The sequence below is a fragment of the Salvelinus alpinus genome, chromosome 25 (genome assembly GCF_045679555.1).
Source record: "Salvelinus alpinus chromosome 25, SLU_Salpinus.1, whole genome shotgun sequence".
NCBI classification, from domain to species: domain Eukaryota; kingdom Metazoa; phylum Chordata; class Actinopteri; order Salmoniformes; family Salmonidae; genus Salvelinus; species Salvelinus alpinus.
In genome coordinates, this window is record NC_092110.1 from 31,526,226 (window position 1) to 31,545,335 (window position 19,110).

Consider the following 19,110-nt stretch of genomic DNA (forward strand, 5'->3'; position numbering starts at 1 on the left):
CGTGTACTCAGCTGTTTGCTGTCCTGTGGGATTAACACTGGCATTTGTTTCTATTTCTCAGCAAATGTTTGTAACCCCTTTCAGCTCATTGTTTCCATTTGGTCGATCTGAAACATTGCGATAAATAAATAAAAAGTTCCTCTAATAGATCACATATTCTGATTTCTTATCTACATTACATACTTGGCATGGAAGCACTGCATTTGACTTGGCGTAGCTGGTTGATTTTAAACTAGTCCTGATTTAGTGCTTATCTCAAGCACAATGGCAGTCTGGTTTTCATAAGGGAGAAGCAAAAGGCGTAATGCTCGCTCAACATTTAAAAACTCATTGTAATATTTAAGCAAAGTTAAAAAAGCTTGACGTTTCGGCCACCACTGCCCTTCATCATGAAATGCATTCAATTCATATAGACACTTAGGCTTGATCCTATTCCATAGCACCATGGCCATGTAACCATGGATGACCATCTTACTGAATCTAAGATGCAAACAAACCACCAGCGTTCTTCCTCATCTCCAACAAAGACTAGTTGATTTGCCTGACTGCCTTTCTGATGTCCATGATCCCTTCCGTTGAGGAGAACAAGATGGATGCTACAGCTAGCTGAATCAGCGTCTGCTTTGTACCAGCAGCTCTCAGTACTCACTCACTTTTTCTTGCCACTATGTGGAGTATGTGAACCCTTTGGAAATACCTTGATTTCTGCATCAATTGGGCATAACATTTGATCTGATTTTCATCTAGGTCACAACAATAGACACAGTTTTCTTAAACTAACACACACACAGTTATACATTTTCATGTCTATTGAACACACTGTGTAAACATTCACAGTGCAGGGTGGAAATTAATGGGAACCCTTGGATTTAATAACTGGTTGACCCTCCTTTGGCAGCAATAACCTCAACCAAACGTTTTCTGTAGTTGCAGATCAGACCTGCACAGCGGTTAGGAGGAATATTGGAACATTCATCTTTACAAAACTGTTTCAGTTCAGCAATATTCTTAGGATGTCTGGTGTGAACCGCTCTCGAGGTCATGCCACAGCATCTCAATCAGGTTGAGGTCAGGACTCTGACTGGGCCACTCCAGACGGCGTATTTTCTTCTGTTGAAGCCATTCTGTTGTTGATTTTACTTCTGTCTTTGGTCGTTGTCCTGTTGCATCACCCAACTTCTGAGCTTCAATTGGCAGACAGATAGCCAAGCATTATCCTGCAAAATGTCTTGATAAACTTGGGAATTCATTTTTCTGTCGATGATAGCAAGCTGTCCAGGCCCTGAGGCAGCAAAGCAGCCCCAAACCATGATGCTCCATACTTTACAGTTGGGATGAGGTTTTGATATTGGTGTGCTGTGCCTTTTTGTTCTCCACACATAGTGTTGTGTGTTCCTTCCAAACAACTCAACTGTAGTTTCATCTGTCCACAGAATTTTTTGGAACATCCAGGTTCACTTTTGCAAACTTCAGATGTGCAGCAATGTTTTTCTTGGACCGCAGTGGCATCTTCCGTGGTGTCCTCCCATGAACACCATTCTTGTTGAGTGTTTTATGTATTGTAGACTCGTCAGAGATGTTAGCATGTTCCAGAGATTTCTGTAAGTCTTTAGCTGAGACACGAGGATTCTTCTTAACCTCATTGAGCATTCTGCACTGGTGCTCTTGCAGTCATCTTTGCAGGGCGGCCACTCTTAGGGAGAGTAGCAACAGTGCTGAACTTTCTCCATTTACAGACAATTTGTCTTACCGTGGACTGATGAACATCAAGGCTTTTAGAGATACTTTTGTAACCCTTTCCAGCTTTATGCAAGTCAGCAATTAATCTTAGGTCTTCCGAGATCTCTTTTGTTCGAGGCATGGTTCACATCAGGCAATGCTTCTTGTGAATAGCAAACTCAGACTTTGTGAGTTTTTTTTTAATAGGGCAAGGCAGCTCTAACCAACATCTTCAGTCTCATCTCATTGATTGGACTCCAGGTTAGCTGACTCAAATGAGCTTTTGGAAAAGTAATTTAGCCTAGGGGTTCACATACGTTTTCCAACCTTTACTGTGAATGTTTAAATGATAGACAAAAATACAATAATTTGTGTGTTATTAGTTTAAGCACACTGTCTATTGTTGTGACTTAAACTGGTCATCAAATCGTCATCTATGCAGAAATCCAGGTAATTCCAAAGGGTTCGCATACTTTTTTGTGTGTCCCAATGTCTTGGATGCGTTCAACGTGATAGATGGCTAGTGTGGATAATTAAAAAAATGACCAGTGACTACCGGACTCTGTTCTGATGTAAATCTGCACTAACATACTACTGTCACAAACCGGCTCAAAGTGCGTAACAAAAAATGAGACAACGTTGAATGAGGAATAACAAAATATATTTAACTAAAGTAAACTAAATATAACTAACAATGGTGTGTGTAGTCGGTAATCAGTAGTGTAAGTGAGTGGTTGCGCATAAATGTGATAATGAGGGGTGTTGAAAGGTGCCTATGCAAACAACTAAAAACAGCCACAAAAATTCCACAACCAAAATCTGTGTCTGCATGGAGAGTCTCCTCAATGAATGGGGAAGAGGTGCATTTATCCTGGGACACAACCGAGCCCAGGTGTGTCCCATTTCGCTGACGACCCTCCCGGCTCCGCCCACCGACATCCTATTAAGGAAAACGAGAGCAAAGAGAAAGACTTTGGCAGACCGAGTGGGAGGGTCGTCACACTACCTAGTATGAAATAATATATTGGGAATATATGCTAGTATAGACATTGGAAAGTGACTGACCTTGTCTCTCTCCTCTCTCTCTCTCTCTCTCTCTCTCTCTCTCTCTCTCTACAGGTTGTGCTTCATAGTGGCTCTGGGCTACCTCAGTTTCTGCCAGATCACCCGGGTTTACGTGTTCGACTACGGCATGTACTCTGCAGACTTCACCGGGTAACTTCTGGGTGTTGTGTTGACTATCAATGACATTCATTTGCATGTATGAATCAATCGGGGAGAAGGGAGCGGAGAATTCCAGCAGACATGGCAGTCCTCAAGAATTGGAGTCAAATGCCCCTGCACTATGACTATCCAAATATTGTTAGTACCACATTAACCAGCTGTGGAGTAAATACATAAGTCCAGCAACTACAATGCACTTAACTGTAATGTACATTGGGGTGCATTGATCAAGACTTCAGTTCCACCTCCTCCAGGGTTGCTGGTGAACCAGACAACCAAACACGTGTGCTAGGGCAGGGGGTGGCCAGTTGCTAAGCAACCCCACTAGGAGAGCCACAGCATCATAAGTGCAGACCTCCCTCTTTGCCTCTTTGATTATCATCAAGTCATACCTAATAGGCTCTTTTGTGCTTTCTCCCTTGGTTAGACGGTCAGGGCACAATCTATTCCATGCAATATAGTAATCTCCTACCTACTTTAACCTGCTACCAGCTTTAACCTGTTACCTGCTTTAACCTGTTACCTGCTTTAACCTGCTACCTGCTTTAACCTGCTACCAGCTTTAACCTGCTACCAGCTTTAACCGGCTACCAGCTTTAACCGGCTACCAGCTTTAACCGGCTACCAGCTTTAACCGGCTACCTGCTTTAACCGGCTACCTGCTTTAACCTGCTACCTGCTTTAACCTGCTACCTGCTTTAACCTGCTACCTGCTTTAACCTGCTACCTGCTTTAACCTGCTACCAGCTTTAACCTGCTACCTACTTTAACCTGCTACCAGCTTTAACCTGCTACCAGCTTTAACCTGCTACCAGCTTTAACCTGCTACCAGCTTTAACCTGCTACCTACTTTAACCTGCTACCAGCTTTAACCTGCTACCTACTTTAACCTGCTACCAGCTTTAACCTGGGGTGTTGTATCATTTTGAACAACTGAATTTCTGTTCAACCTACAGCTAATGAATACTCCCATTTAATAAGGATAGTCTTTAAGATTTCAACCCACAGTTCTCCTGTCATATGGTATTACGTACCTGACACTGTCATGTTGTCTTCAGTGCGTATAGAAAAGCATACACCGACTTAACAGATGTTGCTGATAGCAGCAGGAAGAACGTCTTCCATTACCAGGATATGGTTATGTATGTCCGCTACGGTAGTGCTCCCAGTGCAAGGCCCGAGGGGGTGTGGTTTATGGCCAATACCACGGCTAAGGGCTGTTCTTATACACAACGCAACATGGAGTGGCTGGACACATCCCTTAGCTGTGGTATATTGGCCATATACCCCAAACCCCAGTGGTACCTTATTGCTATTATAAACTGGTTACCAATGTAATTAGAGCAGTAAAAATAAATGTTTTGTCATACCTGTGGTATACTGATATAACACGGCTGTCGGCCAATCAGCTTTCAGGGCTCGAACCACCCAGTAATGAATAATATATCCCTGATGGGATGTTAATATATTATGTAATGAGAAGAAGTTAGCTACAGTGTGGGTGAGCAGAAGCAGTCAGGGATGATATAAGTTGATGTGATTGGTTACTCTCCTCTCTTCTCCTGTGTTCTCTCCTATAGGCCAATGATGGTCATCACTCAGAAGATCACCAGCCTTGCGTTTGAGATACATGACGGTGAGACACCTGTGTGTGTCTCTATAGCTAAGGGACTCAGTCATCATGGTGATGGAACACATCATTAATAAGGCTGTCATGACAGTTGCCTGAAAACAGCAACAGAGAGGGAGACAATAACAGTGGTTTTATGAACTGCTCTCAATTTCCTCTTTTCCAGCCAGCTAAAGCTCCAACTAGCATGGGAAGTCAGGAACTCTGCCATGTTCTATGCATAGTGAGAGATCTGCGGTCCCCTTTTTAGCAAAAACAGAAACACGACATCAGAGGGGATATGAACATCAAATTGTATTATTGGTTTCAGCTGCTAGGCCTTTTTTGTAGGCAAGTTTCCGTACGTGTTTTAGGCGGAGTTTCTGTATAAGTACTTTGTGACATCTGCTGATGTAAAGGGCTTTATACATACTTTTGATTAATGCGTTTGGCACCTTGCAGACAACATATAGTCCCCCTTTATATCCGGTTCATCTGGTTTTATTCCTTTTGAATTGAAAAACAAGCAACGTATACCATTTCAACTAGTGGTCTCAATAAATACCTCTGTCGACAGATTGCATAATACAGTAATTGATGCTTCAGTGCTTGTATGGTGAGGTATTTTGACAGTGGAGTCAGTTGAGGGGGCAGGGGTGGCATTGTAAACACGTGTATGTAACGAGAAATGTTCTGTCCCTCCCTCGCCCAAGTTCCTCTAAGCCTTTTCCTTTCCCCTACACCAAATCATCCATAATGTCAGATACTGTGTGTGTCAAATCAAATCCCTGTTTATTCGTCACATACACAGTTTATAGCAGGTATAAACGGTGCAGCGAAATGCTTACTTGTAAGCTCCCTCAGCAGTGCAGTACAACGTGTGTGTGTTTGGGTGTGCGCGGTGAATTGGGATTACATAGCTGTTGTCCCTTTGAAGTCTTGTAAAGTAGAACGCCAGTGTTAGATGTCCAGAAGCAGTCAAAAGGCCACAGTAACTAATTAAGGGATTAGTTGGGATGTCACATTAAGAGCTACATGTTCTTCTGTAGAGGGAAATATGTCATGTATTATGTGACCAAAGTGTACACCCAAGTAAAATGGAAGGATATAAGTAACATTTAAAATGATGAAATTAGACAGTGCCCATTTTCCCATTCATTTGGGATTGGCCAGATCTTACACAACATATGTCGTGTGAAGTCATCTCCAATTTGACCTCTTTTGAGGTCTTGAAACGTCTGCTATATTTTGGAGAGAAATATATCCCTTTAATGTTTGCTGGAATTCCCATGCTGCCCCACAGATGGTAAACAGTGTTTAATTAGCATGGTAATGAGGTTATGTAATAAGCCCCTCCTTCCCCCTGTCCTCCGCTGACTCCGGGCTTCATTATCACTGGGTCGGTCACCCACGACCCCTGACCCTGCCTATCACCACAGGGATGGCCTTTGACCTCTGTTTTGACTGGCCATTAGGCCACACAGCCCTTGGGGCCACTGGGAAAGTGTCAGTTATTGCTGTTGAATAGTATGTTTGTTCCGGTCTGCAGCATTCATATGAAAAGGAAGAGTTTATGGCTGCTTTTCTGTATCTTATGAAGTGGACAAGTACTGGAAGCATAGCCTATTATGGTGTAACCTCATTATGCTATGACATGTTGACTAAACTGTAGGCTCTCACTTCTAGAGCCGACTGACATGGAAGAGGATAGCTGCTGAGACTAGACCTAGTTGTCAACTGCGGTGTAGGCCTGTGTGACAGTGTCTTAGTGTGTGCTCGTACAGGCCTTAATGGTTGCGTGTGTGTTTTTGGTGTGTGCAGCTGTGTGGTCGGCATGATTTACTGTGGCTGTGTGTTCGGTGCATTGGAGGTTGATAAGGAGTTGAATCTGGTTATCAGCTGAATGACAGTCTGGTAAACAGAGTATTACTCCCATCTCTTCCCCTGCCTTTGCCTCTCACTACCGCAAGCAGCTCTGACTGAGGTAGATGGCGTCAACTCAATATTAGGAAGGTGTTTTTTCCCGGCACATTTTTCTTAGAATTTAAATGCACACACTTCTTACTTACTCTGGATATCTGCATGCATTCATGCCAGTCCCAGGTCGTTGCATAATGTATTAGGAGTTGAATGTATTTAGGGGAGGGGGTGGGGATGGGTTGTATATAGTCATGTGACCAGACTCTGTGTTCCCATAGGTTTGGCGAGGAAGGAGGAGCAGCTGACCCCCAGTCAGAGATGCCTAGCTGTAAGGTATGTGACCCAGGTATGTTTTTATTCTCCCAGCTGGACTAGAGACAGTTCTACTGCCATACTAAAGGTATTACTGTGTGACGTGGTCACTGGGAAAGCCTCCATGGTAGCCGCTAGCTAGTACTCATGTCACGTGTATAGTTTCTGTTGTTCAGTGACATTTCTTCTGTTCCCCTCTTTTTTTGGTTCTCTCTCAATCTCCTTCCCTGTCTTTCTTTCCCATTGTGTCAAACATGTATATCTTTTTTTCTACTTCTACTGCGATTTGATAACGATATGAACACAAAGAAAGATCATGTAGGTACCCTGTAAAATGTAGGCCCCAACTGGACAATTGCTTCTAAAGAGGACGAGAGGATGGAAATGATTGCCTCTGGAGGAATCTTATATTATTCCATTTTCTTCCCATTAAATTACTGAGAACAGAATGTTCCTGGTATCAACAACAGTTAGAGAGATTTATTATGACTTAACCACCCCAGTGTTCCTCTCACAGTCTGTGAAAGAGGCTGTGAAGGAGTTTGTATCCTTCTCCAAAGGGTTCCCAGCGGTTGCATGGCAACCGCACGTATATCCCGTGTCATGTGACCAGGGTAGTCAGGAAGAAGCTGGCAGTGACCGAGTGGCGCGCCAACCTACCTTGTGAAAGGAATTACATTTTACTTTGAGATTTTTTTTGTTTGTTGTTAAATTGCCACAGTTACAAATATGTTATATTGTAATCTGCTGATATACCCATAACAGCTCAACTACAATTTAACCTAGCCAACCCGTTGGCCAAAGTACAGAAATGTGACATTAGCTGCTCATTGTGACTTAGCTGCTCACTTTGAGAGAAACTCCAGGGAAGCGAGAAATTAGCAATCAGTGTGTTCTCCTGACCTTGCAGTACCTCCACCACCATACTCAACAGATTGCACTTGGCAGGGAAAGGCTGCACCCACTCCCTCCAAAGTGCAACACAGATGTAAATGCTGCCAGTGTAACAAAGCCTCTTTACAAATCGGCTCCTCACAAGCCCCCATTCCAGACATTTTCCTTAACTTTTTTTGAATCTGCCTGAATTCACAACAATTTGTCCTCCGAGGGAAGAGTTAAGTTCGAATACCCATCCTGTATACTACAAAATGAGTATATACTATTAGTTCATTTTGGTATACTGTAAACGAATGGTATCCTATCAGTTGAGTGTGCTAGCGCTTCGCTTGTCTACTGGAAGTTGATGCTGTTGCTATGCAACTTCTTGCTAGCTTGTCATCAATACAAATTACTAGTAGTATGACATCCAGGAATTTTTGGCATACTAAATATATCCATACTATGACCAATAAGCATACTACATACTCAAATTACGTCACAAATAGTACAGTTAGTATGCGTTTTGGAACACAGGTCTCTACTCTTGTTGCTCTACTTGGGTGGCCATTCAGTATTTTTATTTAACCTTTTATTTAACTAGGCAAGTCAGTTAAGAACAAATTATTGTAAAGCGCCCCCCCCCCGGCCAAACCCTCCCCTAACCCGGACGACACTGGGCCAATCGTGCGCCGCTCTATGGGACTCCCGATCACGGCCGGTTGTGATACAGCCCAGGATCGACCCTGGTCTGTAGTGATGCCTCTAGCGCTGCGATGCACTGCCTCAGACTGCTGCGCCACTCGGGAAGCCCAAAATTACTAGTAAAATTAGTGTGGCCATGCTAGAATGCTACAACAAAAGTGCTGACTCATGGGCTACGTGTTCCTAGTCAAGGCAGTGTAGGGGTAATGTAGCCCTACTTACTGTGCTAACAGGCTCATGGACAGGAATGAGACAAGGGTCAAGTTATATGTAAGGTATGTTCGTTTTTAGTTAAATCTCCTTTGTGCTCAGAGAACGGGATGCAGTGCGTCCATGTTTTTTAGCGTGACTCAATAGAGACGATCCTCGGCTTGACCCTCTAGTTGCTAACAGCAGCATCTCTGTCTCACATCTCTTTCTGTTCTTGTCCTCTTCCCCCAGGAGGATGCCCAATCTGCTGGAGTACCTGAGCTACAACTGTAACTTCATGGGCATCCTGGCCGGGCCCACCTGCTCCTACAATGACTACATGGCCTTCATCGAGGGCACGGCCTACCAGCCTCGCCACCTGGAGACCAATGGAAAAGAGAACGGGAAGTACAAGCACACAGAGCCCTCGCCCAAGGTACCACACTGCCTGTCTCTCATTGTTAGACTGGTCAGGAGTAACTTGGTAGAATAGAATTATTGGCTGATTCCTCACAAAACTAGAACAAAGAAGACCATGATTTTGGGTATCTGCTACTTTTAGTGTTATGATAGAATTTATAAGCCTTACCAACAGAGTGACTGTGAACATGAGTGGAGAGCTTGGAACTACAGGGTTCTACCTTCAAAAAGATGATTTGGAGATAATTGGCTTTAAAGTTCACTGGTGTGAATGGTGTCAGCAATTTTTATTTTAGTATTCCACGGTTTTTTTTCTGGATGAAAATGGTACTTAGGGGTGGGCGTGGCGGGGTCATGACCGTGTGTGTATGTATTGTATTGTATTGTACAGCCTTATTATAAAATGGATTCAATTGTTGTTTTCACCTATCAATCTACACACAATGCCGCATAATGACAAAACAATAACGTTTTTTTAGACTTGTTTGCGAAAAATAAATGAAATATCACATTTACACAAGTTTTCAGACCTGTTAACTTGAAACGATTACAGCCTCGTGTCCTTCTTGGGTGTGCCTATACAAGCTTGGCATACCTGTATTTGGGGAGTTTCTCCCATTCTTCTCTGCAGATCCTCTCAAGCTCTGTCAGGTTGGATGGGGAGTGTTGCTGCACAGCTGTTTTCAGGTCTCTCCAGAGATGTTCGATTAGGCTCATGTCTGGGCTTAACTACATTCTGAGACTTGTCTCGAAGCCACTCCTGCGTTGTCTTGGCTGTGTGCTTAGGGTCGTTGTCCTGTTGGAAGATGAACCTTCGCCCCAGTCTGAGGTCCTGAGCGCTCTGGAGCAGGTTTTCATCAAGGATCTCTCTGTACTTTGCGCTGTTCAACTTTCCCTCGATCCGTGACACTTGGCATTCAGGCCATTGAGTTCAATCTTGGTTTTCACCAGAGATTCTTGTTTATCATGGTCTTAGAGTCATTTGGGTACCTTTTGGCAAACTCCAAGGAAGCTGTCATGTGCCTTTTACCGAGGGGTGGCTTCTGTCTGGCCATTCTACCATAAAGGCCTGATTGGTGGACTGCTGCAGAGATGGGAGAACCTTCCAGAAGGACAACCATCTCCACAGAGGAACTATGGAGCTCTGTCAGAGTGACCATTGGGTTCTTGGTCACCTCCCTGACCAAGGCCCTTCTCCGCCAATTACTCAGTTTGGCCGGGCGGCCAACTCTAGGAAGAGTCTTGGTGGTTCCAAACTTCTTCCGTTTAAGAATGAGGCCAGTGTCTTCTTGGAGACCTGCAGACATTTTTTGGTACCCTTCCCCAGTTCTGTGCCTCGATACAATCCTGTTTCTGAACTCTCTGGACAATTCCTTTGACCTCATGGCTTGGTTTTTGTTCTGACATGCACTGTCAAATGTGGGGCCTTATATAGACAGGTGTGTGCCTTTCCAAATCATGTCCAAATAATTGAATTTACCACCGGTGGACTCAAAGTTGTAGAAACATCTCAAGAATGATCAATGGAAACAGGATGCACCTGAGCTCAATTTCAAGTCTCATAGCAAAGGGTCAGAATACTTATGTAAATAAGGTATTTCTGTAAAAATAATCTACATTTGCAAAAAATTCTAAAAAATGTTTTTCCTTTGTCATTATGGGGTATTGTGTGTGTGTAGATTGCTGAGGATTATTATAATAAAAAATAATCTTTTTTTTAGAATAAGGCTGTAACGTAACAAAATATGGAAAAAGTGAATCGGTCTGAATACTTTCCGAAGGCACTGTATATGTTTGTGTACTGTATAATTGATATCCCATTCCGGAGTTTGAGTGTTGAGTTGATCCTGTGAGCTACTGTTATGGCGAAGGTATTCAGTGAAGCCGTGTCAAATATGGAGTGTCTGTCAGCCTAAAGAGTGTTTTAAGGAACTTGTAGGCTACTGAACAGAGCTGCATCCATGCTTCTTCTTTGTCTCTTCAAAAGCTGCAACACAACACATCTAATATTTACTGCTGTCAAATAGCTCCTGCTGTTGTACACAATGGCATAGGCCTATACCTGTTTCTGAAGTTTCTTGCAAAACACAAAGCTAATATTTCAGACGTTAGTTAACCTTTATTTAACTAGACAAGTCAGTTAAGAACAAATTCTTATTTACAATGACGGCCTAACCCGGATGACGCTGGGCGACTTGTGCGCCGCCATATGGGACTCCCAATCACTGCCGGTTGTGATAAAGCCTGGAATCGAACCAGGGTCTGTAGTGACGCCTCTAGCACTGTGATGCAGTGCCTTAGACCGCTTTACTTTTTTTGTTCTATCGACTTCGAGTTCACATCTTCACATATTGAACAAATTTGCTAAACTACAAACGGAATTAGGCAATTACCTTTTGGTAACCCTAGCCTGCAGGTGTAATGCGTTATCTGGTTATAATGCTTCGTAAGACTCATAAACATGTATAACCTCCTTATAATGTCTTATAATCATCTCATATCTGTTTTCCCCCAACAGAATGACATTATCTCCAAACTTTGTACCTGTGCCATCTCCCTGGCCATCTTCCTGTCCGTATCTAAGCTCTGTCCGGTGGAGCGCTCCATCGACGACAAGTTCATCGCCTCTACCCCCTTCATCCTCCAGATCCTCTACCTGTACTTCTCCATGTTGGCCACCCGGCCCAAGTACTACTTCATTTGGACCCTGTGTGAGTGCACTTTAGTATTATTCATGTGACTAAATCTGAAGTTAAATAAAATGCATATGTAAAGAATTTGTGATTTGAAGGCTGCTGGGGGAGAATAATGTGGGTGCTAGCCACACCTTATAACAAATCAGGGTGATATTGGCTCTGACAGTGGCCCTTCTAAACTCACATAAAAGTTGGGCTACTTGTGGTGTTACACTGCCCTCTAGTGTCAAGGTGGAGAACTCACTATATTCCAGAGCCTCTGTGCATTCAGTAGTACGGCTACTATCATCTAACAGAATGGTCTTCTTGACGGTAAGGGATGTTGTTATTCTGTCTTGGCCACTGACATTCTGCCTGGTAACCTTTTGTGTTTTCCAATTGAACAGCTGATGCCATCAACAACGCTGCAGGCTTTGGCTTCAATGGCTACAACAAAGATGGCACCCCAAGATGGGACTTGATATCCAACTTGAGAATACTGGACATTGAGGTTAGGCTCTGCCTTTTTTTAAATGATTCACATTTTCACTAGTACTGTAGTAGTAGTGTAGGCTAGTATTCCCTCGTTTGGCTACATTCACTACTAGAACAGCACCATCTCTCTTTTCAGTTTGCCACCAGTTTCAAGATGTTCCTCGACAACTGGAATATCCAGACAGCACTATGGCTCAAAAGGTAAAATGCATCATAAACCAGATTACTCTGTACTTTCTTACTACAGTAGTCATGTAGATATACTATCATGTGGATTGTACTATCTACAGTTTATCTACAATATACTATCACAGATAGTAGGCCTATATATCAGTAGTCATGCTGATAGTATACAACAAATGTGCACTGGTCTGCTAGCGCTGCCATTAGCTCTGCACAGAACACATCTCTACACAAACTGGGATGCTAATGCTATAGTTAGCATAAGCTAGTGTGCTAATACCGAATCTGTGTCATGTGCACTCAGGCTGAGATGCTAGTATTGTGATTAGCATTAGCTGGTATGCTAATACTTTACCTGTACCATGTCTGTTCTCTACAGGGTGTGCTATGAGCGCTGTCCCATCAACCCCACGGCGGCAACCTTCCTACTGTCGGCCATGTGGCACGGAGTGTACCCCGGGTACTACCTCACCTTCCTCACCGGCATCAGTATGACCATGGCAGCACGGGCAGTGAGTACACAGTCAACACAGCTGGTGTTACCAGCCAGGAATCAAACCAACTCAAAATCTGCATAAGCCCTCTGAGCTAAAGCCTAGGTGTTAACTCTGGCAGCTAACACAAGTCCTCAAGTTTCAGGCAAGGTTACAAAAGCACATCGTTGATGTCTTTAGCTGGTGTTGCCCCATCTCATTTGTCAATGCATGTGTCAGTCACCACTAGACCTGGAGTAGACCTCTGATATAGTAGAAGTGAAGTGGTGGACTGGGAGGATATTTATGTGAAGACCACAGGGAAACTTAGATGTGACCCTGTTCTAATTTTTTAAAAAGGAGGCTTGGGCACTGGCCGCTAGGATTTAAAGCACATACCCCTTAGCACGGGTGGATGAGTGCGTGTGGGTGGCTGGGTTTGTGTGTGTGTGTGTGTGTGTGGGGTCTGGTTACACATGGGCAATAGTGAGCAAGGGTGTGTGTAAGCAGTATGATAGAGACAGGGTGATGGACAGGGTGTGTGTAGCAGTATGATAGAGACAGGGCGATGGACAGGGGATCATCATTGTGACCGTAGGAGAGTCATAGAGGACAGAGAGGCCCGTGGTAGACAGATGGTGTCCCTAGATAACCTCCATCTCCTCGACACTCAGCTGCACTCTCCATCACATCTAGGAATAACACAGTCATAAGCTGTCATGATAAACAACTAGATAGGGAACTAGATGTTACGATTCCCTATCCGGAAGTATACACTTTGCACTTGCTCACTTTCCCTCATGGTTTAACGAAAGCATTGGATTGGTGTCAGCACAGGCTCCTATGGGAGTTTTCGTGTGTGTTAAACCAGTGCATTTTTTTTTACAAACCACAAGTCGGTAGTGAAGTGAGTGCAAACCTTGGTGAGAACGGTAGCGAATCGCAACGCAGCCACGATATCCTGAAAAGGAATTTCAGAAAGACAAAGCTATAGATTCATATTGATACTAAAAATGCATTCTAAACACTGGTCATGGGTGAGCTATGCAGTAATGATGGCCGTCCAAGTTGATTGCTTCTGTTCATGTAGTATACAGAACTGGGTCAGTCAACTTCTTGTTAGGAGTTAGTTTATAATGGCTACAAGAGGCCATTTAAGTCTGAAAGCTGATTTGTGTTGACTTGTTCCTGGAGATGTAACTGTGCCTTCACTAATGGGCCCATCTTCTCTAACCTCCATTGCGTCTTTGATTTATGCAATAATTATTGTTACTTTCTGTATCTTAAAACATTATGTTGCATTGACTTTGTGATTTATTCACAATTTCTTCCTGTGGCTCACTTCCAGCTAAGACACAACATCAGACCCTACTTCCTGGGATCAACGACACACAGGAGCATCTACGATGTCATCACCTGGGCGGGGACTCAGATCGCCATCTGCTACACGGTGGTGTCATTCGTTCTATTGGCCGTTGGGCCGTCACTCAAGTTCTACAGGTGAGTGGCATTACTGATATTCCACATGCTCTACCAGCTCTTTTGAAATGTAATACATATGTAAGAAGTTATGTTATATGTAACAATGTATATTCAAAACAGTAACTTTATTGATACTTGTGTAGACTACAAATGTTCATGGCTAGGTCCTAGGAAATGTGGGAAGCACCACTAAGTTCAAAACCCCTGTCATTCTTAGTGATTTTTTTTTCTCTCCAAATGCCAGTTTAACAATGCAGGCCAATGATATGCAAATGAGTAAGGCACAGACAGGGACACGGCACAGAGAATAACCTCCGTTCCACTTTCTTTGTGGCCTCCCTCAGCGTCAAACTGTTAACGAGACAGCTTAACGACTAGAAGACCGGGACGATTGACGGGGAGAAATAAACAGGCGCTATATGTGATCAGGGCACTCCAGTGAAATAGAAGCAAATCTACGGTGTCATTTTGCGGAAGGTTGTTAAATCTGCCAGGCTGAGAGGCATATAAACCCCAGTCATTAAACAGAGTTTTAGTGGCTGGCTGGCAGCTTGAATAGAGGGAGGGAGTGAGACCTAGTCCGAAGCCATGAGGTGCCTTGAGGACATGGTCTTCTGTTTTAGGGTTTAATGGTTCACTGTGCTGCTGACCGGTGTGGACTTTAATAATCCCACAGTCACAAATACACTGACTGTTGGTACATAGCGGGCAGGATTTTCTTTCCCAATAGGATTAGCTAGAATAACTTGTCAGGACTAGTTCACCCATAATGATTACAAGTAATTTGTATTCACAGTGACTTTTTGTGAACTCTTCTGGAATCTTTACGCTACATAGAAAACTCTCCTTGGCATGTTCTTTCAGGGGCTTAGGCCTGGATGGCGGTAATGTGACACATGCATTTGTGAACAGTGCTATACGGAGCGGATGATATCTTCATTGATTCACTGATTGATTGATCCTCTCTTTCCAGGTCATGGTACTACTGCATACACATAGCCTGCCTGGTGCTTGTGTTAGCCCTTCCAGTGAAGCCCCGGCACCTCCGCATCAAGGAGGAGCAACAGCAGCAGAACAGCCTACAGGGGGGGTTGACCGAAGACCACAACAGCCACTCCATCACAGACAACAACTGCAACCAGAAACACAAAGCCACATGAGACCTAGGAGGAAGCCCCTCCCCCCCACACCTCAGTGCTCAAACAACCGGCACAGAGAACAGAACTCTGCTCGAACACTGAGACAAAGTGCGGCAATTCTTTGAGACCACAAAGAACCAAAAAAATTGACAAGAACACCGGCATAACCGACAATAACAAACACAAATAACAACAACCAACAACAACAACCCGTCAAACCTTCCAGTAGCGAGGAAAGACCGCAAATCATGCTTTGGAGAAATGAGAAGAAATGTGAGGACTGGATAGAGAGAGTGGTATCTGAGGGCCACCAAATGGCTAGGATCTAATGAGCGAAAATAATGACATTAGCGATGATGCTAACGGTGCAATGCTAATCGACAGAATGCCGAAGACTCTGAAGTTGCCTTAAACCCTCTATGTACTGCTAGCAGGTTAGCGGCCAGGCTAGGTGCATATTCTGCAGGGTGAGAATGGTTGTGTTGAGGGGAGATCTTGTGACGTTGGGAAATGAAGCAGTTGTAGTAGGACCTCCGCCATGTAGAGGGCGCTATACAGGCTAGTCAGACATGTATCTAGAGGGTTTTTGTCAGTGTCCGAAAAGGATGTAACCTCTACTAGAAAAAGAGGCGTTGTAGAAAAGTGAGAGAAATATATGAAAGAAATATAACTTTTGTCTGATGCCAACTCCAAGCAGGCCGCCTTAGGATCTTCTAAGCATTGTTTGATTACTGTCACTTTTATTTTTTTCATATCTGCTGCTTTTTTGGAATGATACTCTTTCTATAGAAATGTGCATTACAAAATAAGTGTATTCACGGTGACTGTTGATTTAGATTAATTGTTTTTAAGGGCTTTTTTGACATGGGTTTAATTTCCTACTGTAATTGATTACAAACTGTAGGTTTCCTCTAGGTTCAGATGTCTTGCTCTGTAGCATCCGTTACAAGTTCAGTACTGTTAAAGTGGTTTGAAATCTACGACTGTTAGATTTACTTTCTGAAAAGTTACTTAAATAAAAATCTCTCTTTGTTTTTGAACCCATAGCCTCTAAATGAAATGCAACAAACTGTATTGTGACCATACTGTATGAGTAATCAGATATAGGATGTGATGATTAATATCACACTAACTGAAGCTTAACTGTAAAGTAAATGTATGTTTCTAAAGCTACAGAGCTACACTGTAGTCCAAATGAAGCTGACTTGGATGTGTCTGAATTACCTTTCAGTAACACTAAAGTTTGGGCAATATGTGTTTGACGTTTGGGAAACCTACTGTATGTAATATTATTTGGAAATAATGGAAAAATTAACATTATTATTATGTTTCAAGTTTTTATTAATCATATGTACAGGATACACATGGTATACACCATCCAATGAAATGCTTACTTGCTTACTTAATTCTTATGCTCCAATTATGAAGCATAACTCGTATGCTGTTTTGTGACCCTCTTAGTAAACAAAATTATATTCCAAGCCATACCCCAGACATAAGCCACAACCCAAGAGGTTCCATCATTACTGTAATGTGGGAACCACTGGGGTAAGAGATACATCTGGTGGGTCAACCAACTCTTCTACGAGGGGGGGGTGTTAATTGTGGTGCAGAGGACAGTCCATGAGCATAACCAGAACGTGTGTAGGCTAAGGTTCCACAGTGCCCTGTTTCTGCAGAGGTATGGACAAGGGCGTACTGGGATGAGAAATCGTCCATGGCATTTCTAACACTCCTCGAGGCCCCCACACCGGCCCATTTCTTTCCTTGAAGTCCCCATTGTTAGCCAGATAATTGCCATTTTGTGCAACAAAAAAAAGTTACACAGGCCCACTGGGCTTAAAATGGACCAGCCCATCTGGCAGTCCGCCCCTGGGTATGGAACATTCCATTTCATACAGTGCAGGCAGCCATTTAACATCTTTTTGACCATACAACATTTATTAGATGGTAATACTTGGATTAGTACTGTAGTACAACCAAAATGGCAGCCAGTGAACCAGTTTTGGGGGCTTTCTTTTGTGATCATGAGTAACAATGCAGCAGATTTGGGTTTTCCAATGTAATCTTTCTTCATCTTGTTTTTCTAACATGTGCATACTCCTTCCATAAATTGTGTATTTATGTGATTTTTAGATGTTCATGTGGTCTGAGTGTATTTGTAGCCAAGGCGTAATGCCTGATGAAAGGAAAGGGATGCTACCTTTACCAACTAGTTGAAAATTGCACTGCATGGCCACCCAAATCTAGCCTGGTTAAACTAGACTGAACACTATGCTCACAATTGTTTGTGCAACATTGTGTGGTTTATCCAGGCTACCCCAAACCAGCAGATAAATCCAAACTGCTCCATATGTCCAAAGTGCCAAGTCATAAACGGCCCATATACCTATGTGAAAATATTGTTATTTTTGTGTCTAGAAAGAGAACTTAATGAAAGATTTGTATAAGTCCTATGAAAAAAAACAACTGATTTTATGTCGTCAAATAAAATAAAAAAACTTTTTTTAACACTAATGCAGAGATTTAAAACCAGAGAGTCTTCTCGCTCTCCTTCTTTTGCACTTTTGATAGGAATGTGAGTGTGGAGTGCTACACAGGGAAGTTGACAGGGAAATGCAAGGGGAAGAAGGCAAAAAAAAGGGATGGGGATTCACAGCGTGGATAGAAATATTTTATCCTCATGGGATAATTTGATAGGGATGTGTTAGGGTGCATCCCAATAGTCCTACATGGCTTCCATTCCTTGTCTCCTTCCCTTCATCCTCACTAGTCTGAAAGTATAGGCCCGGTGAAAGCACTATGGTAGATCTCGACCATTGATACCAGCCAAGCTTTCACAAATCCAGTTATTTTAAATTGGTATAGATGGAGGAAAGAAGATTACGCCACTTTGGACTATTTGTGATACACCATAAAAAGTGTCTGACTCTGACCCTCTAGGTCTCTGGAAAGAGCGCTTGGAAAATGAGACGGGTTCAGGAGCACAAAGTCACTGGCCTGCACCTAATCAGAAGCACAGTGGAAATTAAAAAGCTTGAAATCTGGTTCTAAGAGATCCCTCTCATTTCCCAACCTAAAACAAAGAAGAATCCTCTGCTTTATTTGTGTGTGTATTTGTCACATTTGTCCCTTTTATTAAACTTGGAAGCATTTGTTTTGAACAGTCATGTCTATGGTAAAATGCGGAGTATTGGAAATGCATGTAAGACTCAACACATTTGTCTGATCCCACCGTCTGCCACCATCAGTGGACAGGACCACACGACTGCTAATAATACTTACGTATCAGTGTCAGTAAACATGGCTCTGAATGCTATATCAGTTCTGGATCATATTTGGAATATTTCCACCAAGTCCTCTCTCCGGCATTAGCTATCATTATTCAGTAGATTGTATAATGCAAATGACTCTTATTCCAAGAATCCAGACATTGGGATGTGTTGATATCAAATTTTATTTGTCACGCTTCATAGACAACAGGTGTAGACTAACAGTGAAATGTTTACTTACAGGTCCTTTTCCAACAATTCGGAGTTAAAGATTAGATCAAAAAAAATATATATATATAATAATAGAAATAGTGACACAAGGAATAAATAAATGCACAGTGAATAACCAATTGTATTTTTACAATAATGCCTTTCTGTGCATCTTTCTGCAGCTGAGGAGATTTGTGAGTGACCTTT

At 42.9% G+C, this 19,110-nt stretch overlaps 1 protein-coding gene across 1 annotated transcript in view; it reads left to right on the plus strand.

Moving 5' to 3' along the window:
• LOC139553811 (lysophospholipid acyltransferase 2-like) overlaps positions 1–16,461 on the plus strand; it is an 82,701-nt gene extending 66,240 nt beyond the window's left edge. Inside the window, exons 4-13 of the mRNA XM_071366507.1 lie at positions 2,839–2,934; positions 4,524–4,579; positions 6,751–6,805; positions 8,807–8,990; positions 11,493–11,685; positions 12,057–12,160; positions 12,281–12,345; positions 12,707–12,839; positions 14,149–14,300; positions 15,256–16,461. Of these exons, the coding sequence (XP_071222608.1) occupies positions 2,839–2,934; positions 4,524–4,579; positions 6,751–6,805; positions 8,807–8,990; positions 11,493–11,685; positions 12,057–12,160; positions 12,281–12,345; positions 12,707–12,839; positions 14,149–14,300; positions 15,256–15,442 (1,225 nt within the window). The 3' untranslated portion in view covers positions 15,443–16,461. The remainder of the gene's footprint in view (positions 1–2,838; positions 2,935–4,523; positions 4,580–6,750; positions 6,806–8,806; positions 8,991–11,492; positions 11,686–12,056; positions 12,161–12,280; positions 12,346–12,706; positions 12,840–14,148; positions 14,301–15,255) is intronic.
• Positions 16,462–19,110: the final 2,649 nt, after the last annotated feature.